Raw genomic sequence first — 20,785 nt, forward strand, 5'->3', positions numbered from 1 at the left:
AGCCCCCTTATCCGCATCGCTTCTCGATCTGCTTGTAATCGAGACTCGATTCAATAAAACATTTAAACATTAAACTGCTTTTATGCAAATTGCCGGCGTGCGCTTAATTTTCAATCAGCTATAGACTGGACTCGACTTGGATCGGCTCTGGGTCTGGTTTGGTTTTGGCTTTTGGTCTGGTCTGGTCTGTGGCATCATCCGCTTGAATTATCTCTGCATCGCATGCTTGCAACACCTACCGAACCCTGCCCCTACCGCTGATCCGCCCCTTGCAATCACCTTGATAACATCTAGAGTGGATCTTCTACAATTTTGTAGCCTCGCTCCTCCGTCTAATGGCGGTGGCTAAAATGCTAATCAATAGCCTTATCGCTATTAATCTCGGCTTCGATTTACCTTTTTGCACAGCCTCATCGGCTACTTGTTTTCCGGGAGACAGAGAGGAGAGAGACAGCAAGGCAAGGGATGTGCCGATTTGGTATTGCAATTCATTAAACATCCAATTGCTGTCGCCTGTTTGTAAATGTTTGTTGCCTGGAAATTGCAAAATGCTTGCTCGTTCCCCACTCTCTGCGATCTTTGCGATCCCTGCGATCATTAGGTTGATTAACATTGCACATATGCCGCTTGGGTCAACAGGGAGTGCAGTTTGTGGTGTCACTTCGAGGATTTTCCACTTCACTTCACTGCACTGGAGGATACTTTCCCACTGATCTCATCTGATCTGAAATTGCATTCTTTGAGCCCATTCATTTGACTTCAAGCCCTCCAGCTGCAGGTCATTGGCTGGGGGAAGTCTTTGCCATATTTATGAGTCTGCCAGCCGCTCCCCATAGACGCACAGGCGCAGCCAAATGCTGAACATGAGCCGGCCGGGCGGCAACGGCATCTGCAATGCCGCCGTCTCGGATCTCGGGTCCCCGGATTGGTTAGCGCGTGGGCTGGGATGCTGTCGCCCGAAGTGGATTTTCTGTTCAACAAGTAGTTTATGATGTTTTTGTCAATTCATGGCAAAATTAATGACGCTGCAGAAAAGCACACGCACATGGGCATGCGGATGGAATCCGCGATCTGCTGATCTGACTGCCGGCCTGCCTGCTGGCCTGCTGGCCTGCTAGCCTGGCAAGGCGTTAAAAATTGTTGCCTATAAACTTAAAGAACTGCAGAGGAGTCGCGTCGCGGCATAAGCTCCAGCTTCAGCTCCAACTTCCATCCACCATCCATGACTCTCGCTCTCTCTCTCCATCCCATTTGCGTTTGCATCTGCATTCAAAAATGCCATTAGTCACATTTGTGGGCCACAGTCCCAGGCGCTTGTAGCCATGACTTGTAATCTTTTTCCTCTCCCCCTGCGGCCACACATTGCAACTGCAACCCGTTTGGCCGAGTGCTGCAGAGGGGTGGGTAGGGGGGTAGCGATTGGGCTGGCCAACACAAATATTTCTATTGCCGTTAATGGCGTTAATAATTTTTGCCAGCAAAACGGGAGACGAGACGGCTGGCCACTTGGGCAGCGGGTAGGTGTGGATTAGCCCGCGTCTGTCATGTTGAGGATGACGTTACATGGCCGCAAGTGACAGGCGGCAGAGGCGAAAATATGAAAGTCCCCACCACAGAGAACTTTGGGCGGTGGCTAATGCGAAGTTAATTGGAAAATGCCAGCCAAAAGTGGGAAGCGAATCACAGTCCTGCAGTCTCGCAGTGCATCCAGATCCAAATGGCATATCGAATTTCACGCTGCCCGCTGGTAGCCAGCGCCTGTCACTTGGGAGTAAGACTAAACCACGGCCAAGCGATACAGGCAGCTCCCAAGCACATGTTCAACAAGCGGCAGGAGCCAGCAGCAGCAACAGGAGAAGTAGAAGTGCCCCCCAGTCGCAGTCACAGTCCCAGCCTGACGACATGCGCCGTATCCGATGTCTAGAAAATGCGTAAGAAGGCCACACGAAAAGGCATCTCCAGCAGGAGCAACTGTAAATTCCAGGGCTGAAGTTTCAATTTCCCTTTCTGAGGGATATCCCTTTCACGGGGATATTCTAGGAATTTCCCATACAATGTTGCACTATCGATCGTGCATAATCGATATCACCTGCAAAGCAAAGCCAATAATTTGTGTCACCTTTTGAGTTTTTGTTTTTATTTTTGTGTCGGCTTATCGAATTGGATATTACAGTAGTTGTTGTGTTTGTTGTTGTTGCAATGCCAGCGATATGGTCGCCATTTTGGAAATGTGTGCGTTTTAAGGCCGACTAATAAACACGCCTACCTGCAGTTGGAGCAGCCGCTTGTCAGCCACCTGTGAGTGTGTCCCTGTGTGCGCGCGTAAGTTTGTGTCGCACTTGATCGTCATTTGAATGTATTTGTAATTTGCAATTATTGAGCCACGCATAGGCAAAGCGAGTGAGCGAGATAGTTGGCCAGTGTGTGCGTGCGTGCTGCTCGTGTGTGTGTGTGTGCGTGTATGGTGAATGGATTGGAGCACTTGTTGCCTTTTATTTTCTGCGAGTTTCGGTATTTGCGAGTTTTGGTTTTATTTGAATTGAGAGAGCGCGAAATGCTGACAAATTCAGCAAATAGCAAATGGAAAACGGCAAAAACCGCAGCAGCAGCAGCAGCCAAACCCCCAAATATCGAAAAGTGCAGCCCCGCCACCATTCCATACCAACACAATTTATTTGCGAATAAAATATGCAGCGTGTAAACTCCAATTAGACGCTAATTTCAGCCATAAAATGCAAATGTGCGTGCAGGAGGTTTTCTCAGTTGCAAAAATGTGTGCGTGTGTGTTTGTGTGTGTGAGTGTGTGCCACATTCACTTGTGGGGCCTAAGGCTAAAATCGCAATTGGAGACTGGAGGCAAAGTGAATGGAAATGCAATTAATAAATGGCTCCACAGCTATCCCAGCTCATTGGGAGCTGACTGCACCTGACCATGCCCCAAGCCACAGCCCACTGAGCTCAATAAACAATGAAACGGACGCACATTAGCCGCATAAATCCTTTGCCCGACAAAGGCAACCCGCTGGCTTTGCGTGCTTCACCCCACAGGGAAGGAAAGATAACAAGAAAGAGAGCGAGAGGGAGAGAGATTGAGCATCGCCCACGACTCGACTCTTGGGACCTGGACATGGCCACGATAATTGGCAATTATGCTACGAATCAAAGTGGCCAAATTTGGCCGGAAAAAAGTCAAAATAAAGCCAAGTTTTTATTACAATTTTTGTGGCCCCAGGCCTCAGGCTCTCTGCCACCGACTGTGGCTCTCCTGTTGCAGTTGTTGTAATGAAGTCATTATAAAATATTGCGTCCCATGCACGCACCAATTGACCAAACTCCCAGCCACGGGCACAGCCAACACAGTCACAGTCACAGTCCGAGTCCCAGGCTCTGACTCTGGCTGAGATTGAGCTTCGCTCCAGCTCGCTTGGCATTGGCCATAAATTCTCATTCGCCCGCTTCGATTTCGTGCCCGTTTCCCAAACGCAGCTCAACCTGTCACGACAGCTGCGCTGTCTAATCTAATCCATTGACTTTTTTTCTCCCTCTCCACGAATATATGTATCTCCACGAATATATGTATGTGGATTTATTTATTTGCTTGCTGCCTGCCCTGGTTGTGGCTGCCCCTTGGCTCCTTTTGGGCCGACATTATGGATGCAGGCAACTCATTAAACTGACGCGGCAGGCCATAAATCCGCCCACCCGTCCATATCCACAGGCACAAGCTAATCCACAGTCAAATTCAATTGCCGTTGCCCCGTGACTGATCGCAGTAGCTGACACGGGCATCGCCATCGCCACCGTCGATCTCTTGGAGCTTTATGGCTCCACTTGACTGCAACTGACACACACTTTGTTCAGCTGTCGCCCAGGCGGTCTCGAGGCCTCAGCAGCAGCAGCAACAGCAGCAACCGCAGGCCCCAGTCCCAGTCCCCAAACATGAACTGGCATTTCAATTGGGAGGCTGAGGTTGCGGCTGTGGCCACTCCCAAGGGCTTAATTTGGCCTGAGTAGAGCGACATGCGCCCAATTTTAATCAGGCACGCCGAGTGCATTATATTGATTAATGATTGCGACCAAGAGATTTGGATTTGTCTTTGGTTCAACTCAAGGATAAGCCTGGGTGGATGAAGTGGATTTTACACTACTGAAAGAATGCAACCCACAACATCTAAGGTAGCCTCTCCCCACTCTTATTATTTCAATTATCGAACCATTTACGTGACCTTTTGCAGTGTTGCCTCTTAATCATTTCTATTTGGCGTTTGTGGATTAAACCTTTAATCCTCCACTTTGGTTGGATGCCTTTCTGGTTAAGTGATATTCGCACTCCGCCTGCTACACGTATCAAAGTCAATCGTCTGCCTTACTGCCTGCCGGGGTTGGTGATCAGTAAAAAACTCACGTAGCTCATGAGCAGCTTTTTGTAGATCAGCAGGAGTGAAGGCGATGAAGAAGCAGGAGGTGGAGCAGGCAGCAGACAGAAGACAGCTAGTAGCTGGTTTGCCAGACTATGGGCGGTACTTAAACGCACTTACTCATTCACACAGAGACACAAACAAACACACACACACACACACACACACATCTCAGGCAGATAGACAGATATAGGCTATAGCTATAGCTATATATATATCGCGTAGAAAGAGCGCACTTTTTGCGCGTCTCAAAAATTGTTATTGCACATTTAAAGGCGTCATTATTAGCGCTACATGGAGGCACTAACAATTGTCCATGAATCTGAAATGCAATGCCGGAGTGCTGAGTGCTGAGTGCTGGTCCCAGGCACTAATTGGACCCAGCCGGAACCATGGACTAAGGGGAATAGCGGAATGGGCGGAGCTGGAGAGCTGCAGAGGCTGATCTCGCATAGCAATTGCATTTCTTTCAAGAGTGTTTTTTGTGGTGCGAGTGCGGGTATTACCATTTTGGGTTGCTCTTAGTGGGTTATCACATAAATTGTGCGCACAAATCTTGATCTGCAAATCATTTTCGACAACTTTACGGCCCAGGCGGAGTCAATGGTAGTATGGAATGGGAGCAGGGGGTAGTCTGTACTCCATATGCATATGTATGATTGTAACTTGGGCCCGCTATCTGTCGCTGAGATCTCGATCAGAGTGCGCATGCAACGATCCACGATCTCTGGCAACAATATTTCTCTGTTTATTTATCGTGCAGTTCTGTTTTTATTTTTTTATATTTTTTTTTGGCTGCCATTTCCTGTGGCACTCTTTAAGAGCTGCAAAAGAGTCAGCCAACTAAGCTGACATTTAATTTAAGTGCCAAACACTAGAGTGGAGCACTACCAACAAGAACTGTCTTCGGCTAATGAAATTTATGCATTTATGCTGAGGAATGGGAATGAGAATGGGAATTGGCAGCGAGAGGGAATCTCATCTGCAGCAACTGCGGACAGAACGAACATCGAACGATGATCCATGTTAATGTCCATCAAATGTGCCAAGGGTAAAGCAGCTGTCAATTCGATTGTTGGACATGTCCACATGTCCATGTTGCAATTTGCAATTAGCCGCACTTGCAACGGATATGGGCTCCAGCATTGGACCCGAACTCGAACTCCGTGTGGATGTCGTTGGAGGAGGATGAGAATGAGAATGAGACTCTGAATCAGAATCAGTATCAGAATGAAATGGATGATGGGCTTTGAGTTGAGTTGAAGGATGCCCTGCAAGTGTCGCGATTGCGCGTTTCCCGTGAGAAATTTCAATTATTTTAATTAGCGTTGCGATCGCGGCTGCTTTATTAGGCGACGACGTTGTATACGCGTCTGCGTCTGCGCAGAGTCTGACTCCAGGCCGACATCGATGTCGACGACGGCGTAGATGTCGCATTGGTCGTCGTCGTCGTCCCGTCTCTTTGGCCAATTTCCGCTGCACGCAACGCAACGCTCAGTCGCTGCCGCTGGAATTCCAGTTGATAGCACAGAGACAGAGACAGCGATACAATGAGAGAGAGAGAGAGCAAGAACAGGATTCTGTACTCCTCTTTGCTTGGTCGCTGGTCGCGGCCGCCTAATGACATGTTTTGGATAATGATGACGGGACAGGAGACTACGAGCAGATAGGGGCCAGAAGGAGGTAAGGCAGTAAGGCTCCACTCGGAGTGGTCTCGCCGAGTGGCGATAAAAAGCTGGAACTTAATTTAAATTGATGACACTGCCTCTCGTCGCCGGCCATTTGGAAAATTGCCAACAAGCGGCGAACGTTTGCCGAGCAAATCAATCTGCATGCCAGCCGTCGCAGATGGGGGCCTTGGGGTATGGGGAATATGTTGCGATTGCAGACCACCCGGCGAAACAAGGACTCCGACTGCAACCACAATTCCAATTGCAACTCTGATACCAACTTGGAGTCTTAATTGGCCGCAGCGGTGTCAATTGCAGCGCCATCACAATGAAACACCAATTCCTGGACCCCGGGGGAGCCATGGCAATGTGACTTGCTGCTGGCCACCACCGCTACCACCACCACTGATCGGCTCGCCCGCTGTGCCAGGGAATGCCAATTTCAGCAATTAACAATGGCCATAAAAATTGCTCACGCAGGTGAGCAGCAAATGCGGATGCGAGGGGCAAACTCACACACACAGTGCACTGAGGGATTAGCGAAGATGTGGAGTAAGTGGAAGCGGAGGCGGAAACAATAACAATCGCGAGCGGGGCAGGGCAGTAACCTGTGCCAAAGGCCATGGCCAAACATTAATCAGCAGATCAGTTTCAGGAGAGAGAGAGAGAAACGAGTCAAAATTCTGCTCCACAAAGACTTGCCCTTTGCCAAGAGACTTCCACAGCTTCAGCTCTACGACTCCCCGCACCATTCTCACTCCAAGTCAATCGTTCAGTTCCAGCAATCAATCGTTCAAGGCGCTGCAGTGGAGCGGGATGGGTGATTGGAGGAGTTCAATGACTCGATAACAATACATTCGTTGAAAGTGTCTGTCTGTCTGTCGGTGGAAGTGTTGGCCTAACCTTGATGAGATTTTGACCGCTTAGAGCCAACAGTTTAACGCTTAGCCGTGGATTTCGATGTGTTTTTTTTGCTTCGAATGTGAATTGGATTGATTGGCCCAAAGTGTGGTGAGTTGAGTGGCTCGCCTAGCCATTTCCTAGGCCAGACTTGGCCTGGCCCATTGCCATTGACCCATTATTATGGCCCCATTCCATTCCATCCCAAACCAATTGCAATCCGAAACAAAGAGCCCCGCTCATACTTTGTGTTGTGATTTGATTTGAAGTGTGCATTCAGAGCGGGAATTCGGAAATAGACACGTTCCACCGCTCCGGGCACATACGCTGGGATGGGGCGCAACAACTTTGATTATTACACAACACGAGCATTGAAATTAATAATGAAAAACCAAAGAACAGAATGACTCGTATTTGCACCTGCCTGGAAGCGTCCCATCCCGTGCCGTCCCTTATCGAATAAAGTACACAAGCGCTGCGAATGATTTCGTTTGAGTCGCGCAAAAACCAAATTAGAATATCAACCAAGTGACGCACAGATATGGGACAAGGCAATTGGAGCAGGCAGGCAGCAAGCAGCACAGCTCCACGATAGGCAGCCATTTTACGAGTCGATATTCAGATTCCAGATACAGATACAGATACAGATTCCAGCCCCATACATTGTATGCCATACGAAACGTACATCCAAATCCATTCTAAAAACTAAAACCAACAACTCGCTCGATTCTGGTTCTCTCGCTGGGCAGAAAATATTGAAATATTAAACCGATATTCGGCACGTTGTAAGCCGAAACGCGTTTCAAAAAGCGATCGCTCAGTCGAGGCAGGTAGGCAGTCAGCCCCGCGGGCAGGCAGACAGCCCCGCGAGCAGCCGAGTCAATCCGAATCCCAGCCGAAACGACACTCTGCCAGCGATCCGAGGCCCTCGCCTCACCTCATTCGTGCGCCGTTTGGGGCTTTCGCTTTCAGTTGCTGCTCGCCGCTGCGTCCGATTGGACTTAACTTATTGTCAAAGTGCATATTGGCCTTGCCTTGCCGTCGTGTGTCCGAACTGAACCGAATCGTATCGAACCGAAGCGAGCAGTTAGACTGCGATCCGAAGCACGAGGATAATCGGGATTAAGTGAGTGATCGACAGGATCTAGAATGTGTTAAAGGTTGAACTGTGCCGTGTGCTTAGTGAGTGCTTAATCTTTAGTATGGATAACGACAACAACGACGCAAAGAGTCAAGCGGAGAACCATCGGGGTTCGGTGTCCTCGAGCAGATCGCTGGAAATACCCGTCACGCCGTCGCGTTCCCCCAAGAAGGTCTCCTTCTCGGACGAGCTGCCCACCACGACAGCAGCTGCGGAAGCGGAGCCACAGTTTGAGTCGCAGTCCCCGGCCCATAAGCCCGTGCAGCTGCAGGCCAGCGGAGTCAGTCACGTGCTGCATCAGGCGGCCCAGTACCTGGAGAGATTACACGGCGGTTCTCGCGATCATCCTGTAGAGGAAGTCCACGCTAATGCGGATTCAGATGGCGATAGCACCACAAGCGCCGCCGTACTCGACCTGGATGCAACGGATGCGGCTGTGCCGACGGCCCCTGCTGGCTTAGTGCTGACCAGCACCACCTCGCCCAGCATTCTGATAGCCAGCGATGGCAGCAAACAGGAAGTGCAGCGTCAGCATCAGAGTTGGAGTCAGAGTCAGCCACAGCAGACATCTCAGTTGCAATCAAATTTGTACATGGAACGATACAACCTCAATTTAGATAAAAACTGCAGCTCCATGGAGTTGGAGGCGCGTCGGGAGAAGCAGCGCTGGCTCTTGATATCGGAGTGCAGTGCGCTCTTTGACGAGGGCGAGGGAAGGCATACACGTGAGGCGTTCCGCAAGCTCTTTCTGGACGAGGTGAGTGGTCTGGAGTAGTCTCTTGCCCCTCCACCAAGCTGCAGCATGTACCAGTCTTAATTGTTGTATATCAACGGGTTTAATTACGTCAACCAGTGGAGCTGCCATGCAAATGGGAGCACTCTGGGAATGGATAGGGACTCTGGGGAATGGAGTTGCAGTTCCAGTCTCTCTCTCTCTCTCTCGCTCTCTCTCTCTGCTGGGCTTGACCTTGTGCTACATATTTGTGGTCATCGCGTTGTGTTGTGGTCCTTTACCTGATGCCAGAATTGAAAACTCGTTTATTTTTGATTTGTGTCTCTCTTTCTCTTACATTTTTGTTTGTGCTGTGTTTACTTTCGTGCTTTGTGTTTCGCTTCGTGTGTATTCCGTTTTATGGGCTCCCCGAAAGCTGTCCAACCAGTAAACGCCGCGTTGCGATTCCCCCCCAGTGCTCATCCGTTAAATATGCACATTTTTCATCATCATCTTTGGGAGTCTTGTGGGACTCCGCCTGAAGGGGCGGCCAATCAACTGTGATCCACAGTTGATGAAAAACGTCGGCCCGCGATCCCATCTTCGATGTGCAGACAATGCTGGGCGCTCATGATCGTGCCATCGAATGTCATTAAAATATGAATAAGCGTTTAATTTATGCTAAACATTCATCAGCATCCACTGCCGCATAGTTTGAGTAGTTTCAATTATGCTATAGAAATGGATATGGCAGGGTAGGGGGAATCTTTCTCGGTATCTTTCTCTCTCGATCTCTGTGTAAACACTGCAGCGAGTATAAATCTTCAAGTGCGGGGCCATAAACAAATGCTTCTTTAAACAATACGTTCATAAATTAATTAACACTTGGCTCCAAGTGGAGAGATACAGTGCTTTGGGGTTGGGGCTGGCATCATCCACTGGCAAACTGGACACATAAATTCATTATTTTACAACTTGTTTCTTGTCTGTGTGCTTACAGGAATTCCAGCAAAAGCTCTTCCAACTCTTCGATCTCGAACGGAATGGCCATCTACTACAGGATCGCTGGATCGAGCATATCAAGGGGCGTTTAACGTAAGTTTTTTTCTCCTTTAGTTAGATCTCCCTGTGCCCTGTCCCTGTCTCCCGCTTCGTGGATCATTTGCTGTGACGGTGCCAAAACAATTAGCTCGCTTGCCAGCAAAAAGGCGAGGAGCAAAAGAGAGAAAAAAAAAAAAGAAATGGTAAGCCATGCCAGGCTGTCCACTTCACTCCACTCCAGTCCAGTCCACACACACGCACCTTTGTGGCGTGCTCCAGGCATTCCAGCTGCGCCAACCAGAAGCCACCACAACCACAAATGCCTCTTGCCACGAATTGAAATGCCAGCGCTACACTTATCCAAAGCAGAGCAGAGCAGAGTGTAGCGCAGTGGAGGCCCCAGCCAAGACATAGTCTGCCGTGAGATGGCATCGCCAATGGCGATGCTATCTGTGTTGTATGTTAACATATACAACAGCTAACATAGTCCGCATGCCTCGACAGCAACAGCAACAGCTGAAGCACTGAGAGCGCTAAAGCTGCGACTGGTACGCGTACGGGTACTGGGATCGGAGCTGTGTCTAAGACTCTGCGCCAGAAACTGTCATTGTGGCTGGCTGTCGTAATGAAGTCATTCAAATACAAATATAGCGCGAGCAGCTTCAACAGCGGGAGGGCACATCGGGAGCAGACGTTGGGGCATGGGCATAGGCACAGTATTGGGTATCGTTAATGGTAGTACTGAGATCGATCTCTTTGGGTTCTGCTCTTGGTTACAGCGATGATCGCCAGATGGACTTTGCCGAACAGATCGAATCGGTGGCGTATGTGATCTGCGGTGAGAACAGCCGCGTGAGCTTCAAGAACTTTCGCGACATCTGGCATACGCGCGGAGTAAGTGGCAGCCCACCAGCAGCAGCAGGTGTACATACACTAATCCATCACTAATCCTAGATACTGGACAAGCTGTACCGCCTGATAGACATGGATGGGACCAATCTCATATCCACCAATCAGGTAATGGAGTTTATATCGCATCTGACCAACTCCCGGCCACGCACCGGCTTCGACAAGAGCTCGCTGGCCCGCCTGGAGCAGCTGTTCCGCAACACCGTCGGCAACGAGCAGGAGATTCGTCGCGAGGAGTTCCAGAAGATTGTCACCTCCAAGAATGTGCGTTCAGACTGCCTCAAGTCATGTAACTTTAGCTTAACAAACTTTCTTTATCGTTCGATAGCCCTTCTTCACGGAGCGTGTCTTTCAAATCTTTGACAAGGACAACTCGGGTTCCATTTCGCTGCAGGAGTTCATCGATGCCATACATCAGTTCTCGGGCCAGTCGGCCGATGACAAGATACGCTTTCTGTTCAAAGTCTACGACATAGATGGTGAGTGAGTGAAGAAATCAAGGATTCCCGTTGTTAGCCCAATTCTTTGCAGGCGATGGCCTGATACAGCACAAGGAGCTGCACGATGTGATACGTCACTGCATCAAGGAGAATGGCATGGAGTTCTCCGAGGATCAGATCGAGGACCTCACCAGCGCCATGTTCGAGGATGCGGATCCACACAACAGCGGCGAGATCACCTACGAGGCGCTCAAGAATCAGCTGCACAAACACGGAGGCCTGCTGGAGAATCTCAGCATAACGTAAGCTCTGATCATAAGAGAGAGAAAGATAAACTCTAATTGGAATCTTTTAGCATCGATCGCTGGCTGGTGCCCGTTACCGAGGATCGTCCGGCGGTCACTGGCAGGCTGTGGAACACGATACCTCACCAGCTGACGCTGGCTTACATGAAGAACAATCAGGTCTTTGTCACGTACCTCTTCTTCTACATAGCCGTCAATCTCTGCCTGTTCATCTCACGTGCCATCCAGTATCGGGCCAGCAATGGCTTTGTCATCATAGCCAGAGCCTGCGGTGAGTAGTCGCAGATCTTCGCTCCAATCCGATTCGATCTTCATTCGCTCTTCATTGCAGGACAATGCCTGAACTTCAACTGCGCCTGGGTGCTGGTGCTGATGCTGCGGCACTCCCTCACGTATCTCAGGGGACGGGGGCTGTCGTCGTATCTGCCGCTGGACCATCATGTCTACCTGCACAAGCTGACGGGCATCACCATATCGGTGCTCAGCCTCATCCACACGATCATGCATCTGTTCAACTTCTCGATTATCGTGATCAATGATCCGAACATCAATGCTGGACACTACACAATCGGCGAGTGGCTGCTGACGGATCGTCCGGGTCTGTTTGGATTGATCCCTGGCTGTGCCAATCCCACGGGCGTCGCCCTGCTGTCGATCCTTGTGGTGATGTTTGTCTGCTCGCAGCCGTTTGTGCGGCGCAAGGGCAGCTTTGAGGTGTTCTACTGGACGCATCTGCTGTACGTGCCCTTCTGGATACTCACCCTCTTCCATGGGCCCAACTTCTGGAAGTGGTTCCTGCTGCCGGGCCTCGTATACATTGTGGAGCGAGTGCTGCGCTACGTGTGGATGCGGGGAGAGCACGGCAAGACGTACATTAGCTCCGGACTGCTGCTGCCTTCGAAGGTGATCCATTTGGTCATCAAGCGGCCATTCAACTTCAACTTCCGCCCCGGCGACTACGTCTTCGTCAACATTCCCGCCATCGCCAACTACGAGTGGCATCCGTTCACCATCAGCTCAGCGCCCGAGCAGGAGGACTACATGTGGCTGCACATCCGCACCGTGGGCGAGTGGACCAACCGCCTCTATCGCTACTTTGAGCGCGAGCAGCAGAAGCTGCACAAGGGCGAGGTGGGCCAGCACATGCACGCCATTCCCACGCCCAGCTTCATGCTCCTCAACGAGACACGCAATCCTGCGCTGCCCGGCGGCATGGCCACCACAGCTGCCACGTCCACACCACAAACGGATTTCCTGGCACGCAACATGGTCGGACAGGCGGGTGCGGGTCCACCGGTGCGACCGCCTCGTCAGCATCGCAAGCTCGTGGCTCCCCAGGCGCCAGAATCGGCTCCAACAACGGGCGTCAATCGTATTCGGAGCATCAAGAAAACTCTGCAACGAACCTTCTCCCGCAAAGAGCCCGGCGAGCCGAAGAGCAAGCCCAGTCCGACGGGCATGCTGAATGGAGCTTTCATTGGAGACGGAGAGCGCGAGGATCCGGGTGGTTTCAAGCAGCGGCCCCTGGAAAAGAGCATCTCGCTGCCCGACATCAGCGTAAAGATCAAGAAACGCAGCCGGCTCAAGGCGTGAGTATATATTCAATCTCGAAAGATTCATCCATAATCCCATGGTCTTTCCATTCAAAGTCTTCGTGCCTTGGGCCGTTCAGAGTCGGAGCGTACGTTCGACGACAAGCGGGTGCGACGTGCCCGGAACAACAGCGTGGGTCTGGCATACCTCAGTCCGCAGAACAAGTCGCTGGCCCAGAGCTTCCGCTATATGCGTAACAAGCCCACGATCATTGCCTTTAAGACGCCCAGCATGGAGGAGCACGAGGGGCCGTCCCAACTGGCTATGGCGCCGGAGAACAGCGGCAGTCTGGCCAGCAGAGCGGAGCAGGGGCAGCTGTCCAAGGCGGAGTCCAGCGACAGGCTGCAGATGACCAGGCTCAGCCTAACTCAGGCAGAGGCCGTGTCCAAGCCGCTCGAGGTATGAGCCGTAGATCTAACAGATTGGCCTTTAAAAACTAACAATCATCCAATTCACTTCAACCAAAAAGGACAACACACAAGCGTGGACGAGCAGCAGAAAGTCGATTCTGCGGCGTCCCACATTCCTACGTAGCCTGTCCACATCCCTAACGAATCGCGGCGGCGGAAGTGGTGGCGGCAGCGGCGGTAGCTCCACAACTAACAGCGGTAGCAAGGTCACACTCGATGCAGGCGTCATGGAGGTTTGGGTCACACCAAAACACACACACACAATCAGACCCTCAGGCTGGGCACTAACCCAAATTCATTTACTAACTTCTCTCTCCCCCGTGCTTAGATCTTCATCGATGGCCCATACGGAGCACCCTCCAGCCACATCTTTGGGGCGCAGCATGCGGTGCTCATTGGTACTGGCATCGGTGTCACGCCCTTCGCCTCCATTCTGCAGTCCATTATGCACCGCTACTGGAAGGCGCGGCACAGCTGTCCGCGCTGCCAATTCGAGTGGGCCAGTGAGATTCCCAAGTCTGTGATGAATCTGCGCAAGGTGGACTTCTTCTGGATCAATCGAGATCAGCGCTCCTTCGAGTGGTTCGTGAATCTCCTCTCCCAGCTGGAGATTGAGCAGGCGGAGCTGGGCGGGGCCATGGAACGGTAGAAGCAGAATTAATATCCCTTTCCTAGAGCTTTGCTAATGGGTTTTTCCATTGATAGCTTCCTGGACATGCACATGTACATCACGAGTGCCCTGCAGCGGACCGACATGAAGGCGGTGGGTCTACAGCTGGCCCTGGATTTGCTGCACGAGAAGGTAGTAGCCGCAAAATCAACGAAATTTCAATAGCAGTACTCAAATTTCATCCACTTTGTGTATTGCAGGGCAAGCGGGATCTAATCACAGGCTTGAAGACACGCACCAATGCAGGACGCCCCAACTGGGACAAGGTGTTCAAGCAGCTGCAGGCACAGCAGAAGGGCAAGGTGACTGTTTTCTATTGCGGTCCGCCGCAGCTGGCCAAGACGCTGCGCTACAAGTGCGATCAGTACGGGTTCTCTTTTCGTAAGGAGTGCTTCTGAACAAGCCAAGCCAATCCAATCAAACTCCATCTCTGTTTCTTCGTCTTTGTGGTCCTCTCTTTCTATCTGTGCTTGTGTCCGTCCATTGATGATTTATCCATCCATCGCTATCTCATTTGCATAAGCAACGGGTTTATTATTATTTCGAGTACGATTCGGTTAGCTAAGCTAGATGGCTATTTATTTGTCATATTTGTAGTATGTTGTCGTTGTTGTCTCATCTGTTCTCTCAATGTGAATCCACCCCACACAAGCTCTTGTAAATAATTGTATTCCACATCTATATCTATACTCTCATGCAATAAAGTTTGTTACTCAATGTGCCGTCCTTTGATTGCATCCAAGGCCCAGCCAGTACATAATCGCACACCTTTCCAGGTGGCTCCGAGTTCTACATTTGATGGCCTGCGCATTCTCACTAATCTCCACATGCAGTTACAGTTGCAGTCACAATTCTAATACGGATACTCCAATAAAGAAACCAAATTTAATTGCTGCAGCTACCCTAGTGAAGATGCCTCCTATCCTTTCTGCTCTTTAAGCATGCGCGGAGCAACATCATATATGTAATTTAGTGCTTCAACCAGGTGCTAAAGTTTATGTCTGTGGGCCTGGACTTCCGCTCAATGGTGATTGTCTCGTCATCGATGTTGTCGACGTTGTAAAATTCACGTAGCTCGGCAATGGCCGTCTCCTCGATCTGTGTGTGGACCAGTGACTTGTTGCGCATCCTCTCGAACGACTCCCGCTGGCGTCGCTCCTCGGCGAGTATCCTGGAGAAACTTTGTCCCTTCTCCGTGGGCGTTGCAGAGGCTGCCGCTTGTCCACGCATCATATTGGCAAAGGAAGTGGGATCCGAAACGCTGCCCGTTGCGGGCGAATCATTAAACGAACTCGACGGAGCGGCGGGTGTAAGGCCCCAGGCATTCAGTACGGCCACAGGAGTGCTGGGCTCTTGCTCCACCACTGGCGAACGCCAGCTCTTCGATTCGGAGGAGAGACGCTTACGTTGCTTCTGCGACAGTTTCTGCGACTGTGGCGTCAGGGAGCTTAGATCGAGATTGTAGCTTTTACTCAGCGGCGTGCTGGTCTCTGCCTGAGGGGTGGTTGGCGGGGGCGTTTGCTCCTTAATGGGCGTCCTTTCAATGACCTCGAGCTCCGACCTAGGCGGCTCTTCCAGCTTGAGTGTTGTGTTCACTTTCAGGGCAGTGTCAGCTAGCTTCCGCTTTTGTTCCTTTTTGTCCACCACCCGAGACCAGTTCTTGGCTTCGTTGCGGGAGCTTTCCTGCGTACCGGATGTTGCCTCGGGGCCAGGGGCAGACTCATTAACGCTCAGAGATCGCATCATGCTGGATATGGCCTGCTGCTCGTAGTAGTGACGGGCATCTTGCTTCCGCAAGTCCTTCTGCTTATGCTTGGCTGCCGCTTTCAGTTTCGTTTCCTGCAAAAAGCAAAACAGATATTCAAGAAGGAATCAACAGGTGGTTGCGGCAAACAAACCGGATCCATTCGGTAGTCCAGATCAACCACACAATCATTGACAAAACTAAGCAGCAGCTCATCCTCTATGGCCTCCGAGAAGGGCGTAATCTGGCGGTAGTCAAAAACATTGGAGAACATCTTGCGGTAATGATCGTTGAGGCATTTGAGGGTCGCCTCATCGCACTGTTCGATACTGCGGTAGCAGAGCACTCTGGCCAGGTTGTGGCATATGAAATCCATGCATCCCTTGTGCAGCAACTTGCAGTTGTACATAGCAGCAAAGTCTAGCATCTCGCCGCACTTGCGTATGCTGATCTTGTCCAGAATGAGCGATTCGCAAACATTCTGCAGCGATTCAATAAAGTACTGATCGCAGAACGTGATCATGTTGTAGAGAAAGGATTCCGTGTAGTTCTGCTTGCAGAATGCCTCCGTATCCAGGCTATAGAGATAGTCGAGGACTGGTTCCATGTACTCCACGGGCACTGCCTCCATGTTGACTGTGGTGCGCTCGGCCCACGAGTGCATGAACATCATTTCAAAGTACTCCAAGCGTGACACTAGCATGCATTTATGAGCCTCCAGTACTTTCGAGTCCTCGCACACGATTCGTACATCGTAGAGCTCTGGGTAGTCCGAGCGATGCAGCCGACTGAAACGTTGCCGCGCACTGGGCAGTGGAAATTGATGTTCCTGTACGTAGCTACGCATGTATCGAGCCAGTTCGACCAGGTGAAAGGTCTCCAGATGCGGGATAAACATTTCGCAGGCTAGACTTCGCTGCCGTGGATTGGAGGGCCCCAAACTTTCCTGAATGCAGTCGATATCTAAAAAAAAGGAACCAAAAATGTAACCAAGGGTTTCCTTTGAAGTTTAAGTGTGCACTCACCATCCTCTGTTGGCCAGTAACTGGTGTATATATACTTAAGGATAAGCTCAAACATCTTGCCCGTGAGATTTTCAAAGTTCAGATAAACATTCTTGTCCAAGTAGTTGCGTGTGAGCTCCCTGAGGCCTGGTGCACGACTATAAATGATGAAATTGTGCGCCGCAAAACGCTCCCCATCCACATGGAAGATGACATCGTGCACGGCATCCGATTCACAGGTGTCGTGGTAGAGTTTCTTGAAGTTATGCTCCCTGCGCGGCAGTGGAGGCTTGCGGAAGTACTTCATGTGCGACTCCTGCAGCACGGCGAACGAGGAGAAGCTCTCGTCGCAGAATATATCGGTGGCCCGATCAATGTTGGGCACACGCTGCAGCTCGATGCGGATCACATGCTCCCTCGATATCTCCGTGCGATTCTGATCGTTGTTGTGCCATAAATCCAGATTGAGCTTGGACTTATCTTCCAGCATGTTGGCTGGCAGTGCAATTTGATTGCACTTGCCGCGATAAACGCATCCATCCAAAGACAGTATCAGCACTTGATTGCACTTGTACAGAACCTTTTTAATCTCAGGCAGGCGAATGGGCGAAAAATTGCATCTACAATGTGATTGTTCAAGGGTTAAAGATTACTTAGGGATCTGGAGAGACTCACCTGTAGAATTGCTGAGTATTCTCGTACCACAGGAACACCACATTCGTCTCGGTAAGCATTAGCAGCTTTAAGGCTGCTGCAGATCCTTTTGTTGAGTTCTTTAAATGCCCTCCCATTACAGCTATGCTCTTGAGATCTTCGTAGCTGTGCGAAATAATGTTTGTTAATAATAATATGATGATAAATGATGGATAAAACTTACTTAGGAGTCTTAATGTATCTAGTCTTGTCGCCATAAAATAAAGTAATCATCTTCTCCTCTGTGTAAATTACCGTGGCTGCATTATTGGCTTCCACAAAGCGGATTGAAGTGCGCGCAGGTAGTTTTATCTGAAATATTAGAAAGGGATTTACTATATATAGGATTTAAATATAGAGAGAGACTCACCAATGTGGGCACCATAATGGTGTCGGTGTTGGGACTGATGCCAAATTGCCCCTGATTGGACCCCCAGACGTACACACACTTGCTGCTGTAGGCAATGGAGTGCTGGTCGCAGGCGATCACACGCAGCAGGTCGCTGGCCCCCTTGTCACGCAATGCAACCACCTCCCTGAACTGCGTCAGACTCTCGGGCGCATCACGCACTCCCAGCTGATGGTCGGTGTTAATGCCGCAGGCAAAAACCAACGAACGATGCGTGAGCAGAAGAGAGTGTTGTCGCGAGACACTGAGGCACATGATGGAATCATCGTTCAGCTTCGACGAGACCTTCACACGCTTAGGGGCTGGCAAACTGTTCTCCACACCAATGCCCAGCCGTCCGCCTTTTCCATGGCCGACGGCATATAGATGACCCTTCTTGTCACAAAAGAGACTGTGATAAGCCCCCAACGCCACCTGCTCTATCCAGATGTTGGACTTCCGAAAGAAATCCACCGCCTGAGGAGCATTGGTGTTCTGCTCGTTGCCAATGCCCAGGTTATAGTTCTTATTGGAGCCCCAGACGAGCACATCGTTCCTGCACGGCAACAGAATGGGTTAGGTCAGGACTGCCTGCAGCTCTGGATAGACTCACTGCGACTCTGTGGTGAAATCTTCGTCACACTTGCGGCAAATGGCTTGCAGCGGACAGCGTGTGTCTTCGTCCAGCAGCTCCAGGCTTGCCCCATAGCGCAGCAGGAGCACAGCGCAGTCTATGGAGCCGTAGTATAGGGCTCTGTGCAAGGGACTGCTGCCAGACTCGAAGTCGAGTCCGTTAATGTACGCTCCGTGGTTCAACAGCCACTCCAGAATCTCATATCGCGCCACGGAAGCTGACATGTGCACAGCAGAGCGGCCCTGGGGACACAAAATAGTTTTAATGCACATATTGGTGACTTCCTAGTGCTGCCCTTACCAGGTCATCTATGATGTTGGCGAAATTTCCACAAGTCTTGAAGATAAACGCTCCCAGATTTTGATTGTCGATTGAACGCTTTGTAAGCGCGGCTGTGATGCTGTTTCCATGTTGGCGACATGTACACTTGGCAGTGCAGTCATATTCCTGGGTCTTGGCAGCTGACATGCGGATATTATAAATAATTCGCCGGAAAAATTCGTTTCAACCCCCAGTACGTGGAATACGCTTGCAATTGAAATTGTCAATTAGCGATGGAAGAAGATATCGATAGTTGTCATTGTTAGATATATGCATTAGTACAGATGTAGATGATCCAGTTCATTTAACGAAAACAATAACAAATGGTGGAACTACTACAGAAGTATCTTTGATGAAACAATCTGCATCTTCAAATTAATTTTGGTAAATTATGTAGTACATGTAATGCATGTATGTACTGTATGGTTAGAGATTCAGCCTTATACATATCATGTAGAATGTAGAGTTTACTTCAACAGAAATCTTCCAGGACAAATGGGAGATAAATTGTATTTACTTGTTAAACTAGCAGTAGTGTTCTATTAATTATATGCTATTATTAAGCGATCCAACTCATAAGTCGCGTTTCCTTGGCGCCATTTGCGGGCATGGAGCAGCATCTTTTCCGATTTGTATCTCATTGTTCTCATTGACCGCCCGTTTTGATTCGGGGGAACAAACCGCTATCGAGATGCCTCCATTCTTGCGTATTATGGAATAGACGCTTACGTCGTCGGGCTGTTGGCAACTCGTACGCCTATCAAAGTTTCGTACTCGCGGCTTTGGCTTCAGCTTCAGACTGTGTTTGGGTCTCGGTTTTTCCACTTCTGGCATCTCTGTGTAGTCAACTTTGATGGGACTAACAAAATTGCGTATCCATACTTCAGCTTTCGGCTGTAGCACTTTTTGCTCCAGAATTTTCAAGTGCTGGTGCTTTGCTGGCGAAGGTGCAGGCTTAGGCGATGCACGCAAAGGCACTTCTGGCTCATATGAGAGGGCTGGGTCAAAATCTGGAACTGCGCCCTGAAAAATTAAAAAATTGTAGAGAACTACATTAGCCACTTAAGACAGTACTTACCACACAAACATGGAGCTTCTTGGCTTTTGGCTTGTCCGATATGAGAAGTCCACATTTGCACTCCGTGTAGCCATGGAGTCTGTACACAGTTCCTAGCCTCCTAATGCTAAAACACTTTTTCACATGGGCAATGGGGTTTTTGAACGCAATCATCGTTCTGCCACAGCTGGGGCAAACGGGCTCTGCCAGGACCTTATCAATGGTGTACCAAACAGTCTTCCTCAGCGAGTTAATGGGGGCTCCTTTTTTGCAGCTTTCTCCACTCTGCGGACTGCTGCTTTTGACCCCTTTTCTCAAATTTTTATTGACGTCTGACATGGCTTGAAGATCTAAACTAACAAAGTGAAACTAAGCAAATAAACAAATGCCCATCGTCGGTTCGCGTGTTATATTTCCAGTACTTACGGTTGTCCCTGATTGTCGCTTAATAGTTCCTTAGCTAGTTGAATATTGGAAGAACACGAAGCAGGACATGGATAGTCAGCACATTTGTATTAAAATTACAGTTTTAAAATTAAAATTAACAAAACAATTCAACATTTAATCAGTGGGACCGCGGAGTTATGGATCAAATATACCGTCGGACCATCACTCTACCAAAATATACTATCCCATTTTCAAAATAAATATACCGATGAAAAACAAACTGAGCAGAAAACCATCGATACATACTGGACCATATCGATAGTCTTTGTGTTTCTTCTAAAAAAAAAT

General features: G+C 49.8%; 3 protein-coding genes across 5 annotated transcripts; 1 reads left to right on the forward strand and 2 right to left on the reverse strand.

Annotated features, from left to right (window-relative positions):
* The first annotated feature begins 7,892 nt into the window (after window positions 1–7,892).
* LOC117592484 (NADPH oxidase 5) lies at window positions 7,893–14,700 on the forward strand. Of its 2 annotated transcripts, XM_034286322.1 has the most exons (13): window positions 7,896–8,886; window positions 9,842–9,936; window positions 10,662–10,776; window positions 10,837–11,055; window positions 11,120–11,270; window positions 11,323–11,533; window positions 11,587–11,807; window positions 11,868–13,125; window positions 13,186–13,528; window positions 13,599–13,772; window positions 13,868–14,184; window positions 14,245–14,341; window positions 14,410–14,700. In XM_034286322.1, exons 1-13 carry the CDS (start codon window positions 8,191–8,193, stop codon window positions 14,605–14,607), a joined length of 4,095 nt encoding a protein of 1,364 aa, XP_034142213.1. In that variant the 5' UTR covers window positions 7,896–8,190; the 3' UTR covers window positions 14,608–14,700. The 2 variants fall into 2 exon arrangements, with proteins under 2 accessions (XP_034142214.1, XP_034142213.1); XM_034286323.1 differs by lacking the exon at window positions 13,599–13,772 and having other exon boundaries at window positions 7,893–8,886.
* Window positions 14,701–14,756: 56 nt separating this feature from the next.
* On the reverse strand, window positions 14,757–19,216 carry LOC117592485 (inhibitor of Bruton tyrosine kinase). Its single transcript, XM_034286324.1, has 8 exons — window positions 18,973–19,216; window positions 18,652–18,914; window positions 18,021–18,594; window positions 17,835–17,962; window positions 17,633–17,776; window positions 16,979–17,577; window positions 16,108–16,916; window positions 14,757–16,048 (listed from the first exon to the last, which is right to left on the reverse strand). The coding sequence occupies exons 1-8, from the start codon at window positions 19,138–19,140 to the stop codon at window positions 15,179–15,181; spliced, it is 3,555 nt and encodes a 1,184-aa protein (XP_034142215.1). The 5' UTR covers window positions 19,141–19,216; the 3' UTR covers window positions 14,757–15,178.
* A 101-nt stretch (window positions 19,217–19,317) lies between these two features.
* Window positions 19,318–20,637, reverse strand: LOC117592489. Of its 2 annotated transcripts, none has more exons than XM_034286334.1 (3): window positions 20,477–20,637; window positions 20,072–20,400; window positions 19,318–20,016 (listed from the first exon to the last, which is right to left on the reverse strand). In XM_034286334.1, the coding sequence occupies exons 2-3, from the start codon at window positions 20,387–20,389 to the stop codon at window positions 19,567–19,569; spliced, it is 768 nt and encodes a 255-aa protein (XP_034142225.1). In that variant the 5' UTR covers window positions 20,390–20,400; window positions 20,477–20,637; the 3' UTR covers window positions 19,318–19,566. The 2 variants fall into 2 exon arrangements, with proteins under 2 accessions (XP_034142225.1, XP_034142224.1); XM_034286333.1 differs by having other exon boundaries at window positions 20,072–20,405.
* Between the last annotated feature and the right edge of the window lie 148 nt (window positions 20,638–20,785).

This window comes from Drosophila guanche, unplaced genomic scaffold (assembly GCF_900245975.1).
Source record: "Drosophila guanche unplaced genomic scaffold, DGUA_6, whole genome shotgun sequence".
Lineage (NCBI taxonomy): Eukaryota > Metazoa > Arthropoda > Insecta > Diptera > Drosophilidae > Drosophila > Drosophila guanche.

Coding starts and splice junctions, on each gene's coding strand:
- LOC117592484 (XM_034286322.1), top strand. CDS start 8,191: ATGGATAACGACAACAACGACGCAAAGAGTCAAGCGGAGAACCATCGG. Junction 8,887..9,841: donor GCAAGCTCTTTCTGGACGAG/GTGAGTGGTCTG, acceptor GTGTGCTTACAG/GAATTCCAGCAAAAGCTCTT. Junction 13,126..13,185: donor AAACGCAGCCGGCTCAAGGC/GTGAGTATATAT, acceptor TTCCATTCAAAG/TCTTCGTGCCTTGGGCCGTT.
- LOC117592485 (XM_034286324.1), bottom strand. CDS start 19,140: ATGTCAGCTGCCAAGACCCAGGAATATGACTGCACTGCCAAGTGTACA. Junction 17,963..18,020: donor CCATTATGGTGCCCACATTG/GTGAGTCTCTCT, acceptor CTAATATTTCAG/ATAAAACTACCTGCGCGCAC. Junction 17,777..17,834: donor AGATACATTAAGACTCCTAA/GTAAGTTTTATC, acceptor TATTTCGCACAG/CTACGAAGATCTCAAGAGCA.
- LOC117592489 (XM_034286334.1), bottom strand. CDS start 20,389: ATGTCAGACGTCAATAAAAATTTGAGAAAAGGGGTCAAAAGCAGCAGT. Junction 20,017..20,071: donor AGAAGCTCCATGTTTGTGTG/GTAAGTACTGTC, acceptor TTAATTTTTCAG/GGCGCAGTTCCAGATTTTGA.